This window comes from Gopherus evgoodei, chromosome 22 (genome assembly GCF_007399415.2).
Source record: "Gopherus evgoodei ecotype Sinaloan lineage chromosome 22, rGopEvg1_v1.p, whole genome shotgun sequence".
In the NCBI taxonomy this organism is placed as follows: Eukaryota; Metazoa; Chordata; order Testudines; family Testudinidae; genus Gopherus; species Gopherus evgoodei.
This window is the reverse complement of record NC_044343.1, coordinates 4,012,499-4,032,332: the sequence shown is the minus strand read 5'-3', so window position 1 is coordinate 4,032,332 and position 19,834 is coordinate 4,012,499. Positions and strand designations below refer to the sequence as shown.

The following is a 19,834-nucleotide window of genomic DNA, read 5'->3' as shown; positions in this document are numbered from 1 at the left end:
CAACTCACTGACTTTAAGGGGAGTTACATCCACATTGGAGCAAATTCAGATCATTCCTAAGTGGTTACCCTCAGATGCCTTTTGCTGCCTGTGTGAAGCCAGCAGATGTGCTCTGGTGATGGAATGACAGCATCCAATCTCCCTTCTCAGTCTCACACAGAAGGATCCAGGCTTGAGGTGCAGTGGTAGAATGGGTCATCTGCAGTGCTCCGTAGCCCTTCCTCTAGGTTGGGAAGGGGGGGCACTTTCATTGTTCCACCCTCTCCCTTCCCCAGGATTCAGAGAGTCTGTGTCAGGAATCAAGCCAAGCATGAAGAGAACAAGCAATGCAAATAAAACCCATGAACAGAAAGAAGTTGTTATGAGTCACATTTATTCTGTTTCATACAAAATAAATGGATACAAATGAGAGGGAAAAGATCACGAGCAACTTTTTTTAAATAAAAAAGCAGACAGTACATGAACTGCTGTAACTTGGAGTCACCATGGAGGACAAACGGAAGCCAGTTGCTCCCTGCAGAATTCACAGCTTGAGATTGGCCCCTGCTAGGATCTGATTAAGTAAATTAGATAAATTAACATTTGATTTTTGAAAGAGGAGGGAGATGGCGAATTGCAAGCAGAACGCAGACACGCTAGAGTTCAGCTCCTGAAGTGTAGAGGGGCAGCCGAAGATCAGGTTTTTCCACACTCAAACAGGATTAAGATTAGCAAAAGCCTGAGGCCAACCCCCTGGAAAGCAAACATACCCTGAAAGCATCCTGCCCAAGCACACACCCCACTGGAAGATTCGGCCTTGTCCAGTTCTGGAAGCGAACTGCAGAGCCAACACTTAACCAGACTATCAGAACACACGGTTGCCAAAGCAGCCTGCTTATGATGTAAGCCCAGCTCCAGGTCTGCAGACTAGGGAGCACGTGCTGCTCACAGGTTGGTGCTAACGTCCCCCTCCCCACAAAGGCCACCTGTCCCCTATTGCATTCAGCCAACCAGCACCTTTCTCGGCTTGGGCTGTTTACCTAGAAGGGCCAAGACTACTGAAAGTGGGAAGCTTGGCCCCTGACTTCAGCGAGAAGCAGCACAAGGCTGAGGTGTGCGAGGGGAAGTGAATAGCCGCCTGTTCTGGGACGCTGGACCTCAGCCTGCTGAAGTGAAAACTGAACAAGCCAGACAGGAAAAGAACCTGTGGGATTGACAGCTGAAGAGCCAGTGGCTACAGAACCCACTTCCTTCTCCCTTTTGTGCTGTGGTTTATTGCAAAGGATCCTGTGTTAGAAGGACTGAGGGGCTTGGGGGAGGGGAAACAGGATGGGGGCCTTGAAGGCTTTATAGCCGGTGGTAAATGCTGCAGGATCCATCCACCAAGGGAGTTATACTGCATCATCATGAGTCAACACCTACGCTCAGGCCACAAAAATACTAGAAGGGCAAGTCTCAGGCTAGCGCCAGTGGACTGTCTCCCCCTCCCCACTCCAATCTGTGCCCTACATCACAAACACACCATGGGGGAAAATGCACCAGCAGCCCCTGTGATATCTAGTGCAGAGCCGACAGCCTTCCTGCAGAATAAAGGCTGTCTTTAAAAGAAGAGCTACCGAACTGTGTCTATTTGAGATCAGATGGTGCCGACTCCCAGCATGGGCCTGTTCGTAATTTTAGATCTGCTGCAGCTCTTGGGGTTTGGGGAGATCTGGAAGCTGTACGTCTTAGACACCTTGGAGCCAGTTGCTTGCCGTCGCTGCTGGCCAGCATGGTTTCAGAATGGGAAGGGGATCACCGGTTTATTGGCAGGTGCCCATGGGTTACTTCAAGCCTTTGGTTTAGGGAGTTGCAGTGGAAAACTCAGAACAGCCGGCCCCTAGGAGCTCCGTCCTCACTTGGTCTTGTCAGATTCTAGACCAAGGTTCACTGCTGCTTTGGATGCTACAAGTGGGGGAAATAAAGGCAATTAGCACATGGGGCTCCTCCAGTGACAGGTGACCAGAGTGATAGAATGAGCCCTATAACCTCTGCTCCCACCTTTACTGAGCAAGGGAAATATTGTCCCCATTTTACAGACCAGTCAGTGGAAGCACAGAGAAGTGACTTGCCCAAGGTCACAGAGCACATCTACGGCAGAGCCAGCAACAGAGAATCAAGGAGTGCTGCCTCCAGCTTGTGCTTGAATCACCAGACAACATTCCTTCCCGGAGCCAGGAATAAAACCCAGGTGCCCAGCTTGCTTAACACTATTCTGACCACTAGACTCCTCTCTATCCTACACCCTATTCCCTGGGTATTAGGCCCCACAGAACATGTTATTCCAGTGAAACAAAGAGAAGAGAAAACACTGGCAATGTCCACCCCCGGTTACGACATCTGTGCTGTTATCGCGCTTGGGCAAAACGCTTGGCCCTAACAGGAAGCAGACAGAAGCCTTGCCCAGGCACAGAGGTACCCTTGTGTGTAAGCTTGTGAACTTCTTGGCAGAGCTCCTACCTAATCCTTTTTAGGAGCAGCTAGAGCCCTAGTAATCCAGCTATAACACCACAAACCACTGCATCAGCTTTCCAGGGGGTTAAACGCAGGTGCTCCAGCCCCCCCACGGCCAGAGCCAGATTCTCCTCCTTTGGAGCTCTGCCCAGTTGAACATGCAGCCAGGGGACCAGGGGCTGGTCAGGCAGAGGTACAGCAGAACCACAGAGTTACAAACACCTTGGGAATGGAGGTTTGTAACTCTGAGCAAAACATTAGAGTTGTTTTCAAAAATTCACAACTGAACATTGGTTTAAAACTGCTTTGAAACTGTTCTATGCAGAAGAAAAGTACTGCTCCCCTCCCCCTTTGTTTTAGTAGTTTACAGTTAACATAGAACTGTACTTGCTTTTCTTTGGTCTCTGCTGCTTCCTGATTGCATCCTTCCAGTTCCAAATGAGGTGTGGGGTTAACTGGTCAGTTCGTAACTCTGGTGTTCAAAACTGAAGTTCTGCTGTACATGCAGCAGGGGCCTGGAAACCGGAGCTGTGAAGAATTTGCACCCCACCCCTTGCCAACAGCTGGGGTGAATCTGTGCCCCTCCCAAAGGGAAGTGGAGTGGCAACCTTTGGACCCACTATTCAATCTAAAGCACCAGCCAGGTCCCATTGTCACCTGAGGCTTTACACACTCCAGTCCACCTGCTTTTGAAGTTAACCCTCTATCAGCCCTTGGTAGGTTCCTATCTAGGCAGCCATACCTACCACACACTCTGTAGTAACTGGGCACCTCTCGGGCGTGTCTACACTGCAGTGAAACACCAGCATCTGGCCTGCATCAGCTGATTCAGGCTTATGGGGATGTTGAAATGTGATGTAGACATTTGGACTGGAACCTGCAAAGGGGGAAGGTCCCAGAGCCCGGGCTCCAGCCCAAGCCAGCTGACGCAGCCCAGCCGCAGGTGTTTAGTTACAATGTAGATGAACCCCCAAGTGATTATCCCCTGTGGTCTTTTAAGGGGACCAAGTGGGCTTCCCAGCCAGGAACTGCACCCCCACTCCCACTGGAAGGTGGAACGTGGGCTGGGACTGATGCCACCTGAGGACACTCACACCAGGGAGGGCTGTGCTAGCAGAGCTATTTGTGTTGCTGGAACACAGGGCACAGGATAATCCAGTCCTGGCTAATGCGATTGATGGGTTTAGTGTGTCTGACGGGCAGCTGGAAACTCCCAGCATCATAATTTCACACACAGACAGCTGGGGTCAGTTCAAGGGATGAAGGGCAGGGGACGCCTCTGCTTGGGCAAGTTTTTCTGGCTCAGCCATCCAAGTGGTGGATTTTCTTTTGCCATGTCCCTTGTGTCGGATCTCAGACCAGATTGGAGGCTCTGCAATTTCCTCTCTCCCTCCCCTCCAGGGTCACCCACAATGCAGCCACTATCTTGGACTTCAGCACCCATCATCTGATGCCTGTTGGGGTGGAGAAGGCCCTGTTCCCCATAAGCAGCAGGGCACTGCAGACACAGCACCCCAAGTGCTGGCTGTCTCAGGGAGAAACAGACAGACCTTTCCAAGCAACCCACTCCCACCAGAGGAGAAACCACATCAGCGCTGTTCCATCCAGCTGGCCTGCCGCTGCCATCCCTTCCCCAAGCCATTGGATTTCATCTCCATCACCGACAAGTCTCTTGTGGGCCCCTGGAATGTGACCCCATCCCCAAAATGTGGGTCTCCTAAGTGGCACCGCGCTGCCAGCCAAGACACCGGGCTGGATCTGAGCTGTACTGAAATAGCACTCTGAGGTGGTAACAGCCCAAATACCCTTGGATGTGGGGTAGGTGCTAACCAGGAGAGAACAGAGACACCAAACCCCACCCACACGTATCTACCACCAAGGCATGTATGTGAATGGACATGACCACCACAGTAATAAGCAAAGGGAAGACAGACTACAGTGCACCATTCTAGACTGGGGGGTTAAGATACTGGAGGCCAGGGAGGTGTGGGAATTTAGAGGACAGAGACTGTTCTCCACAAGGGAAGGAAGAGAAAGGAGAGTTTAGCATGACTCCCATTGAGAAGACTTTCCCCCAGCTTCCTCAAGAAACCACAAGTGTTTTCAATCCAAGTAGGGCAGCCCCATCACTCACTCCCGTTGGAGAAATAGGATCTCCAGGGTCATGCAAAGCAGCACACGTTACCTACAATGCTCTGGGCTGCAATCACATGTCACAAGCTTGCTGCTTTTGGGAGCTGAGCATAGTACTCAAGTTCCGTTTTTAGGGTTAGCAACAGCCATGGTGGCTGTACAGAGGCAACGTATTAATCCACGTGCTTGCCAATTACAGGACCTGTAACAGCAGTCAGTGGCCAGGGAGAAGAGGACACAAGTTTGCCCCAGCACCTTCCTCTAGATGTTTTGCACGAACTCAGCACGGCTTTGACAGCTGCAAAGACCGTTGCCACCTCTGTTTGCCCCAGAGCAGATGGAGCCCCGGTAGAACTTGGCTTCCCAACACTGTGACTACCAGCGTACCTCAATCCTGCTACTGAGCAACCCTCGTTTGGGGCTGGAGGGGGAGGGTCCTTTCCCAGTGCTCATTTAATCCTTGGCACATCTGCCAAGGCTGCCAGCTGGAGGGCCAATACAGTGGGCGATTTCTGCAATGAGCACAATGCAGGAATCACTGGGTGACTGTCGGGCCTGTGTTATGCTGGGGATCAAATCAGTTTGGCAACAGTCCCTCTGGCTTTAAAAATCTATGGGGTGGGGGAAGGGGGGGAAAATACACTGGCAACAAGATAGGGGCCTTTTTATTTTGGTGGCCACTAAGCCAGGTTTCGGTCCTTACTGATCTTCAGCTGGATTTGAACCAGCCATTGGAGAGGTTCTAGGGCCAATTAACAAGTCCCTGAGCAGTCTCTGCCACTGAACCACCCACCCTAAATTCTAGAAGCCGCTGGGATAGGACATGGCACATCTTCAACCAAGAACATGCTATGGGGCTTTGCTCCAAACTGCACCAAGATTTGAACTGGCTGCCTTTAAAACCCAAGAGCAAGTGTCCTGGTCCAGCCCACATGACGTGTTGAGAGGGGAAGTCATGCTAAACGGACCTTTGCTCCCCGGGTGAACGACATGGGTTATTACATACAGACAAGCTGAGCTGTGGCCACTTCGGACACCAGACGGGCTCTGCTGTCGGCCAGAGTAGAGAGGACTGTGCAGAAAGGCAGAAGAGAAGAGAAAGAAAAAAGGAGAAGAGGCAAGAGATTACGAGCCAAATCGTATTGCTGCGGAGAGGAGACAAGGCTCTGTCTGGCCATGAAGTTATGGACGAGAGAAGGGTGGAGAGCGAGCACGTTCCTGCAGCGACACCAACGGGATGGTCTAGTCCTGAACGAGGGCCTGATTTGCAGTTCCAGCTGTGCCGCTCTAGCAGGGTGCAAACAGCCCTCTGAAAATACTCCCAGCTCAGAGGGTTTCCCAGGCTGGCGTAAGGGCCCTGCTCCCAGTACAGGGGCAGACTGGAGGTATGGCTGGAATACCTTGCATGACAGCTAATCACTGCTTCCCAGGACACACACGGGCAATGGGAAGCAATATCGAAATTAGAGCAGCCCTGAGACAGCTCTAACTTACACCCTGGCCAGGTAGGGCCCTGTCCCAGAATACAGGAGAACAAAAGGTGTTTTAATGCCCTTCTCCCCATTGCTGCCCGAAGCACAGGAACTGGGCAACTGAGAACACGGGCCAGAACAGAGAGAGAGGGAATAGGACACGATACCTTCTCTGGTGACTGTCGAAGCAGCGTCGAGCGCTGTGCCGCTCAGGTCACTGATCACGCTGTCTACTATCCGGTGGTGCTTCAGGAAGAAGGGCCGGATGACTTTTTGGTACAACACGTGGGAGCCATTCCAGGAGACAGGTGCCATGCACCAGACCAGGAACAGGCACTGCAGGGAAGGAGACATCTCACTCCAGGTTTGGAAGAGACCCAGAGGTCAGGTGGCAAGACAGAGGCCTCACAAACTGTTCCAGTGCATCAGCTTTAAAGGACAGAATTGGCCACGGGTGATGTCAGCAGGACAAACCCTCAGTGAGAAGCACCCAGCTGGCCCAGCTGGACAATGAGGGGAAAGCAGCCAAGAGGCTCTAGCTAGACCTAAACAAACTGTTTGGTCTGTTTTGGTTCACACAAGTGTCAGTTTAAGTTTTAGGTGGGCTCAGACCCAGTTAGGTGAAGAATCACCTCCAAGAGGAGCCAGTGACTTTTATCCCAGCATGGCTCTGCTCAGCAACCACTGGTACCATGGTAGGCTTCCACGGTTATTCTTTAAAACCCATTGAACTTGATAGGAGTCTCTGCCAAGTTCAGTGAGCTTCAGGCTGGACTCTCTGCCTAGAAACAGCAACCCTCTAGACACCCACAACGGAGAGAGTCATCCCTGGTATTGACTTCCAGTTACACCAGAGACAGAGAGATTGGCCCCAACCCTACAGTGCTATTGGTCAACTCCACAGTAACCCAAGGTTTTATCTCCAGAAGATAAATCACAGAGAGAAACAGGACAGCAGCCGATCTCTGTGCCCCCGTTACCTTTCCAGCATAGTAAAACGGGAACCAGTAGAGGAAGGTGTCGGAAAAAAACTCTGCCACATTGAAGACTCCATATACCACCCAGTATGTGAGCCACACGGTATCATCGTCCTTGTCGGTGCTTTCAATGGCTTTGATGCTATGGGCAGAAAGGAGACAGGTCAGTTCTACCTTCTACTCTGCTTAGGCGTGTTAAAGACAGGCATGTTAAGCTTTGAAAATCTCAGCCTTACTAAATGAGTTGGGAGGGTCAGTTCTGGGTGCCCCACAGAGGTTTTGCTGAGCATCCAGTGTCTGAAGAACATGCCCCTTTAAGACAGCCTCAAGTTGAGCACACCTCTATCTAACTATCTTTGTCAAAAAACGTAATGGAGACTAAATCTGGGACTCAAATAACGTTGTGGGACGTTCTCCCTGGACAATGAGTATTTAGCATTTCATACCCAATAGGCAAATAATCATCAGTTTAGCAAGTTTGTGGGGCTCATCAAAACATGCTGGCCCAGCAGAAGGCTCTGCCCGTCAACGTTGGAGGTGAACACAACAACATTTTGCTTTCCGCTGGGTCCCTCTCCCCAGAGGGACGTTCACAGTGGTGAAACTAACGCCCCTGCCCTCCGCCCCCACGTAAAGGCAAGGAGTCGCAGTGCTAGGCGGCGCGCAGACTGCTGCCACTTACGAAACATAGGCTGGGTAGACAAAGCCAATGAGATTGCACAGCAGCGAGGCGCCGTATCCGAACATGAGGTACAGCCCCAGGAAAGTGATGGTACCTGGCCAGGAAAGGAGACAGGAGTCAGAATAGTGCTAGTGAACCACCGTTCCACACAGGAGAGATAGTTTTGGACACAGCTGGCTAATGGCAGAGTTGTGATGGAGGAAACCCCCTCAGCGTGGCAGCGTCAGATCCATTTTGTTGGTAGTCAAATGGCCAGTCTGGTTGTGTGGCCACCAGAGAAGCTTGCTCCTAGGTTGCGTTAACTCCCTTTAACCTCTTGTTTACACAGGGCTGGCCAGGAAGTTCCCGTTTATTTGTTTTGATCTTACCATCCCACCTCCAATGGTGGGAATCAGGCAGGGGTCACTTGCTTGAAGGCATTTATTAACGGGCATTTTGGCATGTATGAGCCAGGTAACTCGTGATGCCAAGTGTCAGAGGGCACAGGAGGTACAGAGTTTTATGGGGATCCCCGGGTCCATTCTAGGCATATCAAGTCACTGAAGGAGCGCCTGCAAAGTCTCAGTGGAGAACCAGGAGTACCCAGGTCACCAGAACCATGACAAATTGTAGGCAAGGATAATATTTAAGGAGTTTTGTACTCAGGCTGGAAATTATATTCTTAAGGTCAGAGTTAAAGCAAGACATCAGGTGGTGACTAACATGGCCCCATCAGACAGGCAGCAAATGCATCTCTACTGGTCTGGTTATATGCAAAAGGACTGTACACTTCACCACAGATCCTGTGTGCATGCTGAGCCCCCAGCGAAAATTAACGAGACTGCAAAATCTTCAGCCAGGAACACACAGCAGGAGGGTGACTAAATACCAAAGGACACTTCTGATACATCTGTGGGCTGTAAAGGGACACCCTGGTATCTTTCACAGGGGAAGCAAGCAAGCCCACCGTTCATTTTATGAACGAAAGAGGCGCAGAGTATTTGGGGGGAGCTTTGGCTCTTATGACACCATAGTGGCTTGCTAAGTTTAGGCTCTAGGACCTGTGTTATGATTTGATTTGATGTGTAACCCTCTCTTTCCAATGGGTCTGCTGGCCAAAGTTGGAATCTGTGCTCTGTAGAAGAAATGTACACTTGCTTGCTCCATAAACAAATCTAAGTGGTGTGTGTTAAGTGGTGCTGTGCTGGTTGGCTGGGGCGGGACACTGCTCCTTTGGGAGCAGAAGATCAGGGAATTTCAGTGGATCAGTGGCTGGTTGCTCCAGGGAGATGCACAGGGGTCGGAACGTGCCTATTTTTAAGCTGTATGGAGAGAGCAGGGCCCCGAGAGTGCTTATAGTCCCAGAGGCGATGGGAAGCTGACTCATGGTGGACACAGACGGGGCACGTGGTAGCAAGGAGCCTAATAACCATGAGTACCCCGGGGAAGCGTCACACCATGGCAGAGACATTGAAGATATGTCTGCACTGGAGCAGGAATGTAATTTCCAGCTGGGGTAGACATACCCCTGCTAGCTCTGATGAAGCCAGAAAACCAAAAATAGCAGCGTTGCCATGGCAACGCAAGTAGCAGGATGGGAGTAGCCACCCCAAATATGACCCATCTGAAACCTGAGGGATGTACTTGGGCAGCCAGTCTGTCCTGCTGCCGAGGGTACACTGCTATTTTTAGAAGTTACACCCCCAGCTCCAGTGCAGATATACCCTCAAAGTCTCACTCATTTAAACAGCCATGGCCTAAGACGACTCCCTGCCAACAAGAGGGTGGCTACAGACTCAGCATGTGACCTTAGGCCAGTCACTGTGCCTCAGTTTCCCCATATGTAAAAAAAGGGGGGCAGGGTTTGATACCGACCCACTCCACAGAGTGGTCATGAGGCATTAATAGTCAAGGTGGTTTGAGATCCTTCAATGGAAGACACTAACAAGTAACACAGTGTTATTTACTCCTGCTTGGCTTATTGTGGTTCTCCCAGGAAGGTAAAGTGCATCTGTGCAGGAGTCAGAGCTTTTTCAGAGACCACGGAACAAACTCCTACAGGAACAAGCTCCCTCCCCACCCTCCAAAAAAAATCACAGACCTCTTGATCTTCTGCCCCAAGTGCAAGGCACACTTCTCCCCTCTGCCTTCACCAATCCAAGCAGAGCAGCATGGGCATTAGAAAGACACACTAAATCTTAACAGCTTACAACACACACAATTCTCCCCCGGCAGAGAGAGTGACAGAACAAGCCACACGTGACGGATGCTGGTCCTGTCACTTAACGCACAAATGGAAGGCACTCGGCTACTGTGGTGATGAAGGCAAGATAAGAACCAACATAACAGAAAGATTCGGTCAGGCCCACAAGAGAACGTTCAAAGGTTCCTTTAACGATCCCCGAGAGCTACAGTATGTTGCGATTTTCCTTCCCAGAAATTCCTGTAGCACGAGATACTGATTGGCATTTGGAAATAAAACCTCCAGAGACCTGGCAGAAACCTTTGATCCCATGGGAGCCTCACGTTCCCTCCTTTCCCCTGGGCTTTGCACATACTGCTGCATCCTTTGAGCGATAAGCAGGAGTAAAATTGAAACGGGGGCGGGGGTGATAGTTCTGCCCATTCCTCAGCAAGGCTCCTAAGGAGCTCTGAGGACTCATGAGAGCCAGGGTAGATAAAAAGATTTTTGATAAAATGCTTTTTGACTAAAAAACAAACAAACAAACACACACCACACCTATCTAAAGATAATTTTAATTAAGATACATTATAGCTCAAAGAGATCTCATCATAGAATAGGGATTATAAATTCTATAGTACAAGACAATAGATTCATGTAACGTTTAAGAAAAGTTTTGTAAATGAGTTCCTAATAGTTCATGGATTAGGGACCCAACCTTAAGGTGTTCCACAGGCTTCTGTATAGATTATTTAGGTTCGTCTTTCTATCTACTCAGTGCTCAGTCTAGAAGATAGCAGAGATGCTTAGTTTTGCATCTCCAGAGATAACATGCTTGTTAACAGCAAAAATGTTTTAAAATAAGTACATAATATCCAGAGGTGAGAAATAACAGACCTCAACCCTATTGTCCCTCTGCAAATCTGTATACGCAGAGTCAATCTCTTACCTCTCTCTAAAAGTGCAAAGTTTAAAAAAAGTTCAATGAATAGAAGATTGTTGGGGGTGGAATAGGAGAAGAAATCTGGGAGATAAATGTGAGAAGGGAGGGACAGGCAGTAGACACAAAAGTGAAACTGTTTGAGCAGTATATTCCAGAAGTCTTGAGGTCTTTCAGAGTGTTGCCTTCGTTGATTTGAGATCTACAATACCATTCTCTGACTGGAAGGGGAAACCTATAATGGCAGCAGGCAGTAAAAAGAGACCCAGTTTGGGAATAAGAACCATTCAAGAAATGTGTTTGCTGATGATGTTTTAAAGAAAGTCCCACCAGTTAACTGGTGGAAGTCACTTAAGCACTTGGATTCAGACACTGTTGAAGTGATAATCTCACTTTTAACAGCAGTAGCATCTTCTGCTGGTGTAGAAAGAATATTTTCTTCCTTTGGACTAATCCATTCCAAACTGAGAACTGTTTGGGACCTGAAAAAAAGCAGGAAAGCTTGTTTTTCCTTTCCAGATTGTGAACAAACAGGAAAATGAAGGTGAAGACGATTGAGTTCGCTGCAGAAGCCAATATTTTAAGTTTCTCATGTTGACCTGGCTGACAGTTGATTTTTTTTTTAATATTTCATTTAACTATTTTAATTAAAACAAATTTTAACAAACACAAACCTGGACTTTAAAAAACTTGAATGTTTAAAGTCAAAAATTCATATGCTTGTTTTGTTAAAATATTATGCGTTTGCTGTAGAAGAAAACAAAACAGAATACCTAACATTGTTTTAGTTAAATAAAATAATGTAAATGTCTGTCTGGTGATGTTCTCCTCCTAATACAGCATGGCAAGAAAATCCTCCAAATATTAATCATTAACCTGTTGAATTGGAGATATTTATGAAGTCATTGGGAGGTGAACTATCTGCTTCAATTACCTTTGGTAAATTAAATAACCAAACAATCCTTCATTTTCTGACAGAGCTGTAAAACTAATCTGAAAAGTTTTCAAAAATAAATCACTGTTGAAAAATGTATAGTGTAGACCTTCTAAAAATGAATCCTACATCCATCTCCGAGTTGTGAAGAATATGCATTCAGGTTATAACAACCAACAAGAATGCACTTTTATGTAGAAATCCACGATTAAATTGAGTCTTCCCAACTAGTGATTTAAATCAAATCCACCCTGATGGAAGCAGTGGAGAGTCCAACATCAAGCAAAGCAGAGCCCCAGAAGAGACAGAGGCATCTCCTGACACCACTAAGAGCTAGTAGCCTCCATTCTGTCAGCTGGTTCTTTGCAGCTAGTGGAAAACCTCCACCTCGCCCAGCCTCCTGTTAATGCTGCCAGCTAGCAGGGGCTGTGCTGGTCTTTTTTTTTTTTTTTTTTTTTTTAAATATGGATGAGGACTGGACTGAGTCATTTCACTTCATCTACGGGAGGCAGAGGCTGCTGCCGGAGTCAGTAGAACCTGCCAGGGCTGGATTTGAACTGACCACTTCAAGGTGGATGACCCCATAGGCCACACCCACTCCTCCCCCTCCCCATTTCTATCGCTTCCTTAACTTTGGGGAACTATTTGCCAGGTTAGGAACAACCTGTTGTCCGCAGAGCACATGAGACTCTGTGCAAGGGCCGGTCTTCCCATCTGTTCCAAGAGCTCAGAGAGCAGCTCCGCCGGGAGAACGGGCTGGTCGGGAACATGCTGCATTCCCTGCTGCGAAGGGGAAGCAAAAATTGCTACTAAGTGGCAAGCTGTTTGCAAGGAGACATTAGCAAGCTCTGGAAGAAAGGAAAATGAAGCGGAGAGGCATCCATCATTGCTAATGGATCTGAAAACTTACAAGTTAGTTTAATGGAAAGAAGGTCTCTTGCTGGCCTTCAGGCTGATGCTAGGTGGTGTCTGTACTGTTTTTAAAACCAGCTGCATGTAAGAGCAGCAGTACTGGGGAAAACATTGAATTGCTCTCTGCCTATCGCATCCTGAGACCCCAGGATTCTTGCTCCTCAGTCAGGTCCTTCTGGGGCAAACAAAGGAGACAACCAGCTCAGATGACCTGAGATGCAGTGTAGTCTAGTGGTTAGGGGCATGGGATTCAAAAGACCTGCATTCAGTTCTCAGCTCTGCCCTTGACCTGCTGTGTGACCACAGGCATATCCTCTCTATGTGCCTCTTTCCCCTCCCATGCTTTGTCTTGTCTATTAAAGTTGTGAGATCCTGGGGGTAGAATGACTATTACACACATGCAGCAAAGAATCCTGTGGCACCTTATAGACTAACAGACGTTTTGGAGCATGAGCTTTCGTGGGTTGTCTCTACATGCATCCGACGAAGTGGGTATTCATCCACGAAAGTTCATGCTCCAAAACGTCTGTTAGTCTATAAGGTGCCACAGGATTCTTTGCTGCTTTTACAGATCCAGACTAACATGGCAACCCCTCTGATACTATTACATACATGTACAGCACTTGGCACAATGGGGTCCAAATCTTAGCTGGGACTTCTAGGTGCTAGTGCCATACAGACATGCGCAACAGAAGAACCACCCCCCAAACTCTTCCTCCACAAGTTGGATGGGGGGTGGGGGCAGGAGAAGAGTCTTCTTCTGCACACTGATCTGGGCATCAGCCAGGATCAGCCGCACCTACAGCGACCTGACCTCACAGCATGTCTGACCTAGCTTGACCCAGAACTACTGGAGGTCACACAAGAAAGCTAGTAGGGGAGAGGTAGGATGTGTTTGCTACACCTGACAGCAAGGACTATGATGGGTAGGGATGTTACTTGAGGACAACAAAACAACTTCATTTGCTCCTCTACATCAGGTTTAGAGTGGATGGGGGGCCCACAGCTGGTGGACAGGGAGGAACACAGGGACAACTTGTGAGGTGCATAGGAGGAGCAGGAGGATTATGGTGGGGAACAGCCAAAATTTTACCACCCTGCTCCAGGACCTGAGCTCAGCTGCAGTACGGGTGGTCCCTTGGAGGGGTGGGACCCATGGACTGGCATGTTCGCCTGGGCATTCAGTGGCATGGGGCTGGGTTTCTTCTCCCTACTCCTGCCTGGGCATCTGCAGTAGAGCTGGGGAGCGTGATCCCCCCCGGGTGGCAGAGGTCCCCATAGCTCAGGGAACCTGTCTGGGAGTCTCCCAGTTGCTAGGACCCGATACGTACACACCTTTGCTGCTGTCTTTGAGCGTTGGCTGTACAAACGTGTACTAAAGAATTAAACCCTCCCAGTCCCAGTAGTTAAAACCACATCATCGATTGACTCAATACCAAGAGGGAGAGGGGAATGCTGCCCGGCCTAGAAGAGGGGAAAACCCTAAGTTCTGCACTGAGTATTCCTAGCAGCTGGGTGTGATCCAGGGACGGCACAAAGGTTGAGACACGAAGTCCAGGAAGAACACGCACTGCTGCCAAGTACGAGCAAAGCAGTAAGTGCAGCACCCCACATACCCCCCGGTGCTGCAATTTACAGGCTAGGCATATCTCCCAGTCGAGGAGGGGTGGCAGCTAGTTAACACCCCCTGCCCCCACACCCACCCTCTAGCAGTGCCACAGTCTGCAAGACCGGCATTGCACCAGCACAAACAAATCTACTGGGGACTGCAGAGATGCCCATCGGTACATGTCTGAAGGGATCTGGATGGGTTCACGCTGATTTGCAGACAGTTACAGTTGGAGTTCCTCCTCTGGAGGCCTGTGTTCTGGTGCTCTATCAGCGAGTTGTGATAGTAGGCACTTTTATTCAGTGGATAAGTTACCAAATAGGGACATGACACTTGGCAGGACAGGAGGGTCATGTTACAGCGCATGTAACATGAGCAGAGCACAGATGGGCCCCAAAAGGGACATAAAAACCTCAAGCTTTAGGCCAATCTCTAATTATTAGGGGGGAGGAGGCAGCCTTCACAGGGGGCAGATTATACCCACACTTGCCTGCTTTCTTGCACCTTCTTCTGAACAACCAGGGGTTGGCCAGCCGGAGGCAGGACACTGACCAGCTTGACTCTGGGTCTGGTTTAGGGCAGCAAGTCCTGGGTAAAAGCCCTGGATCTGACTGGCAGGAGTAATTTCAGCCCTACCCAAGGTTTGCAAGGTGGCATTTGCCAACCGTCCCTTTAAAATAAAGCAGCATCACATTGTGGTGGGCTCAGTTGGGAACCTTAAAATTGGTTTTATGGGCTGCATGAAGTTTAGCTGCAGGAACTTTTTGAAATATCAGCCTGCTTAAGCCTTACAATGGGACACGTATCAAAAGGGGAAAAAAAGGTAGCATGGGGGAGGGCAACCATATTCATTAGGTGGGATTAAGGCCTTTGCTTGTGTGTGTTTGGATTTCTCTTTTCCTTACAGATCATAAAAGGACTAACTGTGACTGGCTGCAGAGGCTGGCCGCACAGCTCTGCCAGTGCAGATCAGTCCTGACATGCAGCACTCCTCACTAATCCAGCCCTGTTCTCCTACACAGACAGCTTGGCCAATGCCCCTTTGTGACAGTGGGAATTTTCTAGAATAGTTTTATGCGGCCTATGTGTGCCTCAGTTTCCCCGTCTTTTCATTGCTGCCCCGTGGTTGCAAAAGGGTTAACTCTGCTTTGGAGGCAGAGCAGGAGATGTTCCTGCTCTGGGGTGGTACGAATGGTTCATAAAATGGGTTGGCTGACACCCACCCATATCAGTGGAGGATCTAGAAAGACAATGAGACTGAACAATCGACATCCAAAGACCTTGGGCAGGCAGAGCACGTGACCACCTGTGCGTCTCTCTGCAGGAGAGTCAGGTGGCTCAGCAGGAGCTCTCACCTGGGACAGACAAAGATACAAGAGAGCGAAAAACATTGATCCAACAGTAGTTTGGCTGTGCGGAGCGCAGGCATGGCTAGGACAGATCGTCTGCTAAGCTTTGCTTCCCTATGGTAATCTAAGGGCACCTCAATGCTGTGTTACACTCAGCTAATAAACCCTACTCTGCGTAGGGTCACTGCGAATGCTTGCTAAAGCGCATTGTCCCCGAAGAGCACAAAGTCTCTGACCAAGAGCAAGCATCTCAGCTGGACTCGCTGGGCAGCGCTCCTGGGGTGAAACCGAGTGCTGGAGCCCTAGGATTCAGCCTTTGAGGCACTGAGGCTGCATGATGTACAAGTAAGGAAGATGGTGATCCACTGGGGGCCTGGGTTTCTCCCAGGGACTGTTTAAAAGCTGGGGCAGAGCGCAGCTCTTGCAGCTCCATGACAACCTTCTACCTGACCTTTTGCACTAGCTGCTATTCCACGCAGCCCTGCCCAGTGCAGAACTCTGCCAATGCACCCCAGTCCATCCCAGCAAGGCCTCCACTAATCTAGTCCATTATAGAGACAGGCATGTGCTTGGGGCGTACTTTTTCAAGGGGCAGCATTCTAGCCCTTTGGGGGCAGCACTCCAGGTTCTTTGCCACCCCAAGCAAAAAAAGAAAAATGTCAGAGCCAGAGCATATTGCATGGATCTCTCCAATATGAGACACCACCAAAGCACTTTGCAAATATTAGTTAAAAAGTGCAAACCCCCACCCCCCCGCCACACACACTGCAGGTCTAGCATGACAACCATACTCCTTTCAAATCATGTTCTAGAATAGGAGTAGATCCCTGGTTTTCTGAGGCCAAAGACTAATGACTCCATTTAACATCCCACAGGGCGAGGGTGGGGGAAGGGAAATGAATTTTAAAGAGATCTAAAAGGGAACAAGAACAATGATGTTTAAAAGGCAAATTACGTTTTGCGGGAGCGTCCCCTTTCACTGCATACAGCGGCCAGGAATGTTACCCCAGCAACAGAAGCAGACGGCTTCCGATCAGTTACAAGGGAGCTGCTTTTTTAATACTCCTTTGTTCTCAAGCGGTCCACTACCCATCATATGGCTGAACTGCAGGCAGACACTGACAACTTGTCAAGGACTCCGCGCCAGCATCTCTGCAGTACAGTAACCCAGATTGTAATTAAAATAAATCGGAGTAAAATGCAGTTAGACTAAAAAAAGTTTGCATTAAAGCTTGGCAGGGTGGGGTGGGGGAGGGAGAGAAGCCCTGTGGCTTGGAGGAGACAGACTCTCCTTTCACAGGAGTTAATCATTAGGCCACAGAGAGTAGCTATCTCAGCATAGACTTGCTTCTAGCTTAAGTCTGATTGATAATAATTTACATGTCCTTCTACTAAGGAGAGTATTAAATCCTAATTATCCAAGTGCCACACAGACCCCCTGGATCTTTGGCAGAAAGGATGTCAGAGGGCTAAGTCTGCAAACATTTGCCTGCTTCAAAAAAAAAAAAACCAAAAAAACCACATGACAATGTCTCTTTATGCAGATGTTTCCAGCATTGTGACATACAACATTTAAAGCCAGGAAAGTCCCAGGTAAAGGTCAAATAAGGAAAGTGTACTCCAGCATGCAGGCCTCAAGGTGATGCACCATCAGAGCAGCACCCAAAGGTTGCAATCAGGAACAGGACCCCAACGTGCCAGGTGTGATAGAATAACCCCATCTCAGCCCCAGAGTCTAAGCCCAATCTTGCAAGTTGTCCCATGAGCTGAGCACAGGGGTCTGACCACATAGACCACAATCCTGCAGGTTGGTCCAAGGAGAAATGAGACAGGTGAGAATACACCACATAGGGATGAGACAAAATATAATTTCCAATGAGCAATTTTCTATTTGTTCCTTTACGATCAGACTTAGACTAGAAGTTGGCAGTGGATGCTTACAGCTATAAATGAATGAGTAGCCTTGTGCCAGTCCCATCCTCCAGGCTACAGCAATCAGCTACCGCAAAAATTCTGGAGCATGTGCAGCAGCAGAAGTAAGAACTTCATAGAGTCGGCCAAGCAAAGGCTGGATGTGACGTTAGACGCCGTGTGACCTCGGGGAGCACAAAAGATGATTTTTAAGAAAGAGGGAAGAAGGTCTTTCATTGGCACATTAACTCCAAAAGTCAGGTCACAAGAACAGTGCTTGTGAGCTGGGAATTTTGATTCCTAGCATCAGCCTGCAGCAAATGTTTAAGAATGGTCTTGTGTAAAACCAATGCAGCTAAGAGAAGTTTGGCTAAAGGAGAATGAGGGACTCCAGCTTCTGTTCCCAGTTCTGCCACAAGCTTTCTGTTGGGCCTATTATTTGACCTCTCTGTGCTTCCCTCACCCATGCAAAGATACTTCCTTCCCCCAGAGCAGCGCTGGGGCGAGTTCATGACAGTCACTGAACTTTCCAAACAGTCGCTGAAGTACTGTATAGCTTGGAAGCACTGACTGACCATTCAGCCAAAACAAGCAGCTACGTTAACAATGTCTCTTGTGCCATGACTGGAGGCAAACACCAGATCTACAGTAATTGCTGGACTGGATCAGACCCAAGGACCATCTAACCCAGTACCTACCAGTTGCTTCAGACGAAGCTGTAAGAAATCCCGCAGGAGGCAGATGTGAGATGATCTCCCCACATCCCAAGCAGAGTTTGGTTTAAACCCTGCAGCGCGATACACTTTGACTTCTTCTATTAGCCCCTTAAATAACTTGTCTGAAAAGGGGTCACATCCTCCAGCCAGGTGTTCCTCAAGAGCAGGTCTACCAGGCGGTGCCAGTCCCCAGAGCTTGCCCCCCACCCCCCACTACACCATCACACCCGGCAGCAAGGAGACCCAGAAACAACTGTGCTTTGGGCAGTGGAGGAGAGAGCTCCTAGAGATCTGTACATTGCAAACCAAGGAGGTCCCATGTGGTCAGAGACCAGGAGAGGGAGTTCAGCAAGGGGCAGAGTTTCAAAGAGCTCAGCCTCTTCCTTCTTGTGAGGGTCTCCCCCTCTTCCCTCAAAACTGACTCAGCCAAGCAAAGCCCTTTCATGGGACAGGCCTGGAGCTAGGGTGACCAGATGTCCCAATTTTTGGGTCTCTTTCTTATATTGCACCCCACCCCCATCCCAATTTTTCACATTTGCTGTCTGGTCACTCTACCTGGAGCGCAACTGCAAGACTTTCCCTTTCCAGGCAAGGATCAACTGGCAAGTCCTTGGGGGAAGGGAGCACCAAGGGAGGGGGCATTGGGAAGGGAGATCTCAGGGTGAAAGGGGGTCTCTTGTGGGAGGAATGTGACAGGGATATATTGAAAAAGGGTGTCCCTGGGGAGCATGGGCAGAGATCTGTGGTGAGGTCCCCTTAGAACAGGTCTGCCCAGGGAGGATGGGGGGAGGCAAGTGGGGCAATTTGCCCCAGGCCCCCATAATATAGTATTCTATTGTATTGCAACTTTTTTTATGGAAGGCGCCCCCAAAATTGCTTTGCCCCAGGCCCCCTGAATCCTCTGGGCAGCCCTGTCTTAGAAAGAGGGGTGCCCCAAGCGGCTCCCCAGCAGTGGGACACCACACAGGTCAAAGGGAGCCCCCTGCCAGATGAAGTATCCCCCCCGGAAGGTGGGGGAGGGAAGTAGCACGCCTGGCTCCGTAACAAGGGGGGTTCACAGGAGCGGGAGGTCCCCTGGGGGGGTGTCCTTGGGGAGCGCCCCGGCTCGGAGGGCGCTGTTCCCGGACTCCCACCTGTGGCCAGATAGTAGCGCTTGACGCCGGTCCTGGCCTCCAGCCGGCCCAGCAGGTCGGTGAGCAGGCTGGGCTGGTCGAGGAAGGTCTGGAAGCGCTGCTGCAGGGAGCCCATAGCTGCTGCGACGGGACGAGCCGCGATCCGGCTCCAGCGGCGGCTTCTCGCTCTCTATCGGCTTAGCGGCCGGGCCGGGCCCGCCTCCCCGCGCCGGGCCAATGCGGGAGCGGGGCGGGGCGCAGCCAGGTGAGAGCCGGGGCCGGGCACGTCACAGGGGACAGGTGAGGACGCAGGTGGGACGGACCAGGAGAGGGTGTGGGGGGGAGATTAGGAGAGAAGGGGGGTCCGAGGGGGCCGGGTTGGGTGGGGGGCAGGCCACACGTGGAATGCCAGGAGGGCTCAGGAGAGCAGAGGAGAGGCCCCAGCCGAATGTAC

General features: G+C 49.9%; 1 protein-coding gene across 2 annotated transcripts; it reads right to left on the bottom strand.

The window, feature by feature from the left end:
* Positions 1 to 420: 420 nt before the first annotated feature.
* REEP6 (receptor accessory protein 6) lies at positions 421 to 19,561 on the bottom strand. Of its 2 annotated transcripts, XM_030540271.1 has the most exons (6): positions 19,402 to 19,561; positions 7,737 to 7,830; positions 7,058 to 7,196; positions 6,245 to 6,413; positions 5,612 to 5,677; positions 421 to 1,923 (listed from the first exon to the last, which is right to left on the bottom strand). In XM_030540271.1, the coding sequence occupies exons 1-6, from the start codon at positions 19,514 to 19,516 to the stop codon at positions 1,874 to 1,876; spliced, it is 633 nt and encodes a 210-aa protein (XP_030396131.1). In that variant the 5' UTR covers positions 19,517 to 19,561; the 3' UTR covers positions 421 to 1,873. The 2 variants fall into 2 exon arrangements, with proteins under 2 accessions (XP_030396131.1, XP_030396132.1); XM_030540272.1 differs by lacking the exon at positions 5,612 to 5,677.
* Positions 19,562 to 19,834: the final 273 nt, after the last annotated feature.

Bases quoted from the DNA above. Each gene is read 5' to 3' on its own strand.
- REEP6 (XM_030540271.1), bottom strand. From the start codon at position 19,516: ATGGGCTCCCTGCAGCAGCGCTTCCAGACCTTCCTCGACCAGCCCAGC. The intron at 7,831-19,401 runs GTGGGAGTCCGG...TTTCCTGGCCAG, and splicing joins GCGCTACTATCTGGCCACAG to GTACCATCACTTTCCTGGGG. The intron at 6,414-7,057 runs GTAACGGGGGCA...CCTTCCCTGCAG, and splicing joins CGTTTTACTATGCTGGAAAG to TGCCTGTTCCTGGTCTGGTG.